Raw genomic sequence first — 9,102 nt, forward strand, 5'->3', positions numbered from 1 at the left:
AGTCCCTCGATGATGTCTCCCACATAATTTATCATCTCGTCCAATTCGATGGCTGATCTCTTTCTAGATGGAGTGGTTTTCAGCATTTTTTGTAAATGTGGATTGACTGCTAATCTAGGACTATCAAACTTATCTATCAATTTCTTCCATGCTATGTTGAGGGAAGTATTTTGTAATGATAGTCTAGATATCATTTTAAATGCCGGTCCTTCTAGAGTGGAACGCAAATAATGAAACTTTTGTGCATCACTTAACTTACTGCTTTTTAATACAAGTGATTCAAACAGGTCCTTGAATGATGGCCAGGCCATGTAATCTCCTGAGAATTTGGGAATGGGAATGTCAGGAAGACGGTTTATTTCCTTTGTTCTTCCTTCCGTTACTGAAGTCTCTTCTACCTTGTTCACTGTTTTCGGTGGCACATTGAGTTCACGATACAATTTCCTTATCTTACTTTGTGCTTCAATGTGGCACTGGATCTCTTCCCTTTGTGCATTTTGCGTGAAATAATCATGTGTGATAAAAGTCGATGGCCAAGTTGTTTCAATATACTGATGTTCCTTATTGAACATTTTGTGAATTTCATCAATGGCTTCATTTATGCATATTATTTCATCAATGTCTGCCTCTAAGTGAGATGTGGGAAGACTTTCTATCAATGTTTTGATAATTGCTATCCGATTAAACTGTCCTGATGCCTTGAACATATGTTCGTTGGATAGTCTTTCCTTGGTAGCACTACGAGTGACTCTTGCTCCACTCGCAATTGATGCTGCCATTCATCACTGCTTTCCCTTGCTTGTTTAGTGATGTATATAATTAAATCTTGGATAATATGGATGGTTAAGATGTTTTTCTATTACTTGATAAATCGTTCTCTTAAGTGTGTCAATACTAACCAATACACCAACCTTCACTAATCCGGCTCGAAGGACCAAATGTTCGGAAAATAATCCCACAATTTGACTAGTCAGCCAAACGTGCAATAATTAACGTAGAACAATAAAACCCACTAAATGTTCGGAAAATAATTCCACAATTTAACTCGTCAGCCAAACGTGCAATAATTAACTTAGAAGAAAAAACCCACTAGATGTTAATACAATTTTCACAATATTACTTGCCAGATGTTTTATTGCATTAAAAAAGAGAATTTCTCATTCTCAAACAGACTGACAAAAAAAGGAAAGGGTTTCGCATTCTCGAACAGCGTTTGTTAAAAAATATATGTAAAATTGTTTAAATGTTTTGAATTCGCAACAGTCTGAATTAAATAAAACAATAAATTAAATTTTTGTATGATTTTGATGTATAATATTAAACTATAATAAGTAGGTTTATTATCATAGCTCATTATTAGATTTTTTTTAATTAAGTACTAAAACTATTTTTCTTAGAATATATGAATAATTGTTAAAAAAAGATGAAAGCACCAATAAGCAACGTAATAATATATTGTAAGGAAAATAAAATAGCAACTGAGAGAGAGAGAGAGAGAGAGAGAGAGCAAAACAAAGCTAATTCAAGGAAATATATGTATGATATTAATCAACGTTATTAATCAATGTTTATAATTATTTATAATTTAAATATTTATAACACGCTTGTAAAAATCATTAATCCTTTAAAAATATCTCTTTTTTTTTTTTTTTTTTTTTTTATAAATAAATACACATTTTATTATAATTGTTGTTGTTTATATTTTGTTGTTCTATATTTAATATTACTATTTAATACATTTTATTATCTTTTCTTAATATTTTAATCAATAATTGATATTGTGCAATCATAAAATTATTAACAGTTAGAAATGAATTTTATAATTATCAGCTATAAATGTATTTTGGGTGGATTAAACATCTTATGAAAGTAAAATAACTTCCTACCTCTAAATCATCTGGATGACTAATAAGTATTAAAGGTTTAAAACCTAACCAAAATTTATAAATTGGTTTGTAAATTTCACTCCAATATCGTAATTTAGCATTTATTTCAGCTGAAAATAAAGGCGTTTTCAATTTAGATAATATATATTATAATTATCAATGGGTGTTAACAATCATGATATTAGGAAAATATTTACTGTAAATTCTATATATATCATCATAGTTTCTTAACGTTGATAAAAAATTCTTTTGAAATATTAAAATTTAAGTATTATTTTTTCAAAATTGAGTAGATTATAACAGTAATTAGTAATATCAATTATTAATATTTAGATGAAAATAATTATAGCAATATGCTTTAATGCATTAATTAACTATTAGCAATCATATCAGCCCTTTTAAAATTAAATATTACAATTTGTTACATGTAATGAAATGTGTAAAAAGTATATGCGTGTGCAAGCACACACACACAAGCGCGCGCGCGCACACAAATCTAGTATAGTAAATGAGTTTATAAAATTGTATGAGATTTATTTTATACTAACTAGGAGTTGTGTGTAGTTCGAACATACTCCCAAAAATAGGTATGTGCCTAGGCCCCGATAATTTATTAATTAATCTGCCTTCTCTATTGTAATGCAAATTCAAATAATAACACCAAAATCCTAATATAATAAGTATAACGAAAAATAAAAAGTACACCATGATAATAATATTCTTTTCACTTTCAATAAAGTCAATATACTTGTGCAATTAATATGGTTAATAGACGAAGTGTCGTATATGAATGTGAGAATTGAAATTATATTTATCTGTCAACAAGACGTACACTTTACCTTGAACCTACATGGTTCCCTCTCCACTCAGTAAGATTCATCTATCTTCGTTCGGTATTATTTATCAATTATGTATGTAATAACAAATTGAAGGAGAATTGAAGTGTCATGATTATGCGCTAGTATTAAGAAAATTCAAAAGCATTAATTAATGAAGTTTTTATTGAATGAATAATAAAGCATTTAAATGGTAGTTTTATGATTAATATAATCATTTTAAAATGAAGAATCTGTACTAGTGTGATAAAAATTTATAGAACATCGTTTGATTAGCATTTCAATTAACAAACATTAAATATACTATAATGATATAATAAACTAAAATTAAATATACAAAAATTAAATATAATTAAATCTAATTATATTTCAAATTTTTAAAAATTCTTATTGACAGTTAATATATTTTTATTATTTATTAGAACCATTCCGATGATAAAGATTATATTATTTTTATATATTAATCGAGAGATTTATTTCGCTGCACACGCTATTTACGAAAATTCTATACTGTTATAAAACTACAAATCATCAAAGATTATGAAATAAATACAAAATTTTATCAGTTTAATAGTAAAAAAATAACAAGTTTTGTATAAGATGTTATCAAACTTTATGATACATGAAGATGTATTATATAATGAAGAAGACAATATATTTTCCTATTAATGTATATTATACAAGAGTTGCAATGCAATTAAATTTATAAATATTAGAGAAGAAAAACATCAGATTGAAATCATAATAATAAATTGGAAAAAAGTGATTGATATTAATATTAATGAATTTGGAAAAACTTTTATCTTAAAATTATATGATTCATTGTCAACAATGACACTTTGAGTTTGATTTCCATTTTGTATAATGTCATAGAAAATAATAGTCGACAATTAAAGGCATATTCTGTTGTCATTTTGGAATAGATATGTAATTTTTATTGACAACAAATTACTTTGAATTTGTATTATTTTTATTGTTTCTATATAATTAAAAAATAAAGCAATTAATAGTATCCTAAAAAATGGTTAAGGAAGTTCATATTAAATTTACATAATTTTTATGTTTTTGATAATAAATTATTATTATGTTTGTAAAAATATAAAATTCATTTTTATATAAATAGAGAGATATTTATCTGAATAAAAATTAGACTATTCTTATGATATATTAAAAAAGACATAAAATAAATAATAAATTTCTAATATCGAATATATATTGAAAAGTATTAATAATTATGCCTCTTGGATATGATGCTTATGATTAATTTCCTTTTATAATTTGCAAGTGACAATTAAAAATACCAACGTAGATTGGAGTAGACAAAATTTATTGCACGTGTGATGATAATTCATTAATATCAAAAGATTTTTATAAATGCGTCTTAAGAAACTATACGAAATTCCATTTTACTTTATATTCAAACAAAATGGAGTTGGTTATTTAAATAACACAGCCATAGTTAACAATCTACTTTACATATTTAAAATTAAATTATTTTAATGTATATTATAAGAATATGTTTGAATGCGCGAATTTATATATATATATATATATGTGTCTGTTCCATAATTATTGTTTCGATCTTTCAATAGATTATGAGTTGATAAGAAAAAAAAAGAGATCTTTTAATAGATTATAAATGTTCAGAGTTTATGTATTATTGAATAAAATTACTATATTATAAGTAATTGAAAATTAGATGAAATTAAAAAAAAAAGATTCGTATCGTATAATACGAATACAAAAATTATGTATCTTTGTTTGAATATAATTAACATTGTTACAAATATAAAATTAATATTAATAACATGAATAAATCCAATGTAAAGTTACAATAATTAATAAAATAACTAACATAAGATAAACGTGAAAGCTTGATTAAATCTAATAACAGACGATTATTAGATTATAAACATTGAATATTTGGAATATTACAAAATCAGATGTGAAACAGAAAGTGAAATAAAAATTTGTAAATCATATTTTCAAAAGCAATGGTCTCATCGTTAAAACAGAAAGTCGATGAATTTTTACATACAACAAAATATATAAATATATATATATATATATACATTTTTTGTTTTTGTTTTATTGGTATTGTGTACTTGGAATTAACAATGAACTAATGTTGTAAATAGACTAAAACAAATTATTGATATAAGTATATACGGTAATATTATTAAAAAATATTTTAGTACTTGTAACTAATAGAAAGTATAGAACTTGAATATTTGTTAAACTACAATATTCGTCGTAAAAGCATTTAGTAAATAATAATCAAAGATTTACTTTAATTATCATATGTAATCGCTGCAGTATAGTAATATCACACTAATAGTAAAATTACGATTTGAAAGACTATTTGTATTAAAAAATTGTTGTTCAAATTCAACAGTCGACTCGTAGAGAAAAAAAAATGCTTATACATATATTTAATTTAGTTTTAAGTGAGCATATTAATTTGTAGCTCCTAGTATAAAAATAATTAATAACTTTAGTTATTACTAAATTAATATATAAAAAATAAGCAAACTTAATATATAAGAAAATAAGAAATAATAAGTGTAGCTTAATAGTTTAAAAAAAAAAAATAAGCTTAAACATACAGTTAAATGCTGAAAAAAATCTTTTCCAAGAAAAAAAATCTTTCACCAAATTTTTGCAAAGGTTAGGAAAACCGTTATAATTTAATTAAAAAGATATTTCCTTTTAGATCGCTATTACGGATTTTAAAGATTTATGTAGATACGAGGAGAAATAAACTAGAAATAGAATAATAAAGTAAATAAAGTATTAACAAAACAAAACAAAAACAAAAAATTATTCAATAAAAATATGTAATATTAATTGTTTTAGCCATTCAAATTTTAATAATAATTTGTAATAAAGATTCTAGAAAGATATGCTATTCATATAATATTTTTTAAATATATAAAATAAACTAAATGTATGAATAGAAATAATTATGCATGTGTTTATTAACATTAATAAAGCAATCAAGAATTTATTAATAGAAACGAAAACAATATTGTAAAAATATTTATACAGATAGAAAACTAGAGGTTCTATAGTGCACAATTTGTATATTATATGATTAAATAAATATTAAAAAATGCTTGTGTATGACAATTAAATAACGCGTCTCGCATTATTTACACACAACAATACATTTTACAATTGAAATGTTCATTATTCGCCCTCCCAGTCCCAATGAATAAAGCTGCCAGCCAATGCAATCATAAACCCATCAATCATCCTATTATTCCATTACATATTTTAATATTACGTATCGTACAATTTTATTCAATAATTCGTAATTACATTATATTTTTCTACGAAAATAATGTGATTTTACGTTTGTTGTCGGATCTCTACGTTATCGACTAATCTTAAGTTCGCGAGAATTGCTATTCTACTGTTTGGTCCCGTTTACCGGCGCCAATATGAAACGGATAAGACGAAATGTCGATGATGCTAATGGATTTGGCGACGAAACAGTGAGCGAGAGTATTTGTGTCACTAAAAATTAGCAAAGTTTTTTCAGTTTGCTGTGTAAATAAGTAGGTACGTATCGATATTGTTGTGGAATACAATAGATGAGTGAAGTTAAGAGTAGAGGGATATTATAATATATTCGGTTGGAATAATGCTTAAGTTCGAGTTTGTTGACTTAACCTGCAAATAATTATTTTTGTAGATGCTGATTTTTTTTGTAATATTTTTAGAGAATAGAAAATGACAGGTTCGGAGACAGCAGCTACAACTACAAGTACCGAGAAAGCAGCGAATAATCCATTAGAACAGTTTGTCTTGCTGGCAAAGACTGCAAAGGGTGCGGCAGCATTGGAATTAATAAAGCAAGTTGTAGAGACTCCTGGAGTCCATGTATTTGGTGAGCTGTTAGATATGCCTAATATTAAGGAATTAGAAAATGGTCCTCATGCGGTATATTGGAAAACGCTGAATCTCTTTGCTTATGGAACTTACAAGCAATATTTGGAAAATAAAAGTCAACTACTTGAATTAACACCCATTCAGAAAAAGAAACTTCAACATTTGACGATTGTCACATTGGCAACAAAGTCAAAGTGTATACCCTACTCGGTTCTTTTGGAAGAATTGGATATAAAGAATGTCAGAGATTTAGAAGATTTGATTATAGAAGCAGTTTACGCCGATATTATACATGGGAAATTGGATCAAAAGAACTCTCAGTTGGAAGTTGACTACGCTGGCTTGGGACGCGACGTTAGGCCAGGCGATACTGGTGCTGTAGCCGAAACTCTCGCGGAGTGGGGACAAGCATGCAATGCTATTTTAGAATGCATCGAACAGCAAGTTGTGCGAGCGAATGCTGAAAAGCAACGAGCGACCCATCACAAAGAAAAAATACAGCAAGATGTTAGTCTCTTATTTAGTAATGTAGTTTGAGTGTAAAATTAGATGGCAGTATTTGAAATAATTGTATATTTCATATGTAAAGTATTAGATAGATAAATATTGTAATTTTTCTAGCAAACTATTTAACTGAATATAATGAAAAATCATAATAGTAGCATTAAAAAAGTGAGACATTGCAACAAGCTTATAAATAATAATTTTAAGTTTAAAAATGGAAGGAAATAAAACTTCTAACATTAAATTGTAATTCTTGTTATCTTTGGAAATATTACAGATATTATGATAATAGTAAGTACTGTTAAATTTTTACCATACTGTCCAGTAATAATTATTATTGTATAAAAATCTTATTTAATCACATTATAAAATTCTTTAAAATTCCAATGTCTCATTTTTATTTATAACCGAATGGTAAAAATTACAGTATATAATATCAATATCCTGCTCGATCATTTTTAGATTGCAAACATAAAAAAGACCTTAGTCACTCAAACTGGTGCTGCTGGGGTTCAAGAAGCAGATATGGCTGCTGGTGGTTCTGGTACAGGAGGCAGCGAATCTTGTCGAGAAGCTTTGCCCGTTCCACCTGATCCAAAAAAGAAACAACAAAAAGGAAAGGGTATTAGAGGGAGTGGTAAGTTTTGGAAGACTTAAGTAGGTTCTTCGCATTGGTTATGAAACTCATTTATGGTGATCGATATGAAAACATCGACCAAGACATACTGAACTTAGCGAGGGAAACAGGAATTAAGTAATTCAGAGCTTATTTCGACTGCTTAATATACAAGAAAATGCTCGCAAATCCTTGGCAATGCTAATATCCTCTATGATGAATGGTCATTCAAATATATATTTTATATGTGTGTTTAGGATGTATTTAAAAAAACTTTTATAATAAAAGAAAACTGCAGTTAATTATTATGTAGGCTTCAAGAAAGTATTTTGCTTTCAAGAACTGTACAATAATATAGTATATAAAATAATTAAATTTTTTAAAGAAATTTGTAATATAAAGCATGATAAATATTCAACAGTCTAAATAAAATTTATATAGTTAAATTGACTAAATTTAAAAATACGTTATGTAATTAATATCATTACTATTTATGTAGGAAATAAAGTTAACTAATCTTTTCCGTCTTTATGAAATTATTCTCAATATCTCTGCTGTATTTAATTATTTTATCGATGCATTCTATTGGCAAAAATATTTATTCATAATAGATGTATTTTAAAAGAACAAAAAATTATATCTTAAAAATTATGTTATAGTTATTAAGTAAAATAAAATAAGTTTTTTTTACAGAATTGATATTATGCTCATTTTAAAGTCCACTTAAATTTTATAATCCTGTATATAAAAGTTTAGTACATTATTAGACAATTGAGAAAAAAAAATACATTATATATTTTTCTTCTAAGCTTATTGTGCCATATAACGTTAAAGGATATTAAGGAAATGCATATTTTTAAAATAATGATACTCGGTTAGATTAATTAAAGTCTTATAATTATTATTCCTGTAAATTCGTTGAAGATTCACATTTAAAATTTTTTTTTTCAAACTAATAAAGCAGTATATACTTAAACATTCACCAAATGACCTTTACGCAACAATGTCATTTTAACATTTGAAATTAACTAATAATATATACGTATATATATATAATAAAATCACATCATACAATAATTGAATATTTATCGATTTTTTACATAAATTTTTGTATTAAATGCATCTCTTTATTTTAATTTACATGTTTTATTCTGTTTATTTTACATTATCGAAATATTTAATAGTAATTTAAACATATAATTTTTGTCGCAAAATAATTAAATTTTTTAATTAGCATTTTTAAAAAATTATAAAGCGATTACAGTAAATAATTTACTATTAATTTCCAAATTACTTATAAAAGTAATACTTATATTATATTTCTCTATATAATACCGCAAGGACTTTTTACAATCGAGTCACATGA

The 9,102-nt window shown here is 25.7% G+C and overlaps 2 protein-coding genes across 2 annotated transcripts in view; one reads left to right on the plus strand and one right to left on the minus strand.

The window, feature by feature from the left end:
• LOC105365631 (cytochrome P450 4C1) overlaps window positions 1-2,657 on the minus strand; it is a 16,642-nt gene extending 13,985 nt beyond the window's left edge. The window contains exons 1-2 of the mRNA XM_011503845.1: window positions 2,435-2,657; window positions 1,887-1,996 (exon numbers count right to left, since the gene is read on the minus strand). Of these exons, the coding sequence (XP_011502147.1) occupies window positions 1,887-1,996; window positions 2,435-2,594 (270 nt within the window). The 5' untranslated portion in view covers window positions 2,595-2,657. The remainder of the gene's footprint in view (window positions 1-1,886; window positions 1,997-2,434) is intronic.
• Window positions 2,658-6,139: 3,482 nt separating this feature from the next.
• Window positions 6,140-8,067, plus strand: CSN7 (COP9 signalosome subunit 7). The gene is made up of 3 exons (XM_011503823.1): window positions 6,140-6,286; window positions 6,448-7,123; window positions 7,583-8,067. The coding sequence occupies exons 2-3, from the start codon at window positions 6,458-6,460 to the stop codon at window positions 7,775-7,777; spliced, it is 861 nt and encodes a 286-aa protein (XP_011502125.1). The 5' UTR covers window positions 6,140-6,286; window positions 6,448-6,457; the 3' UTR covers window positions 7,778-8,067.
• Window positions 8,068-9,102: the final 1,035 nt, after the last annotated feature.

Source organism: Ceratosolen solmsi, unplaced genomic scaffold, assembly GCF_000503995.2.
Source record: "Ceratosolen solmsi marchali unplaced genomic scaffold, CerSol_1.0 scaffold48, whole genome shotgun sequence".
In the NCBI taxonomy this organism is placed as follows: domain Eukaryota; kingdom Metazoa; phylum Arthropoda; class Insecta; order Hymenoptera; family Agaonidae; genus Ceratosolen; species Ceratosolen solmsi.

Coding starts and splice junctions, on each gene's coding strand:
- CSN7 (XM_011503823.1), top strand. CDS start 6,458: ATGACAGGTTCGGAGACAGCAGCTACAACTACAAGTACCGAGAAAGCA. Junction 7,124..7,582: donor AAGAAAAAATACAGCAAGAT/GTTAGTCTCTTA, acceptor GATCATTTTTAG/ATTGCAAACATAAAAAAGAC.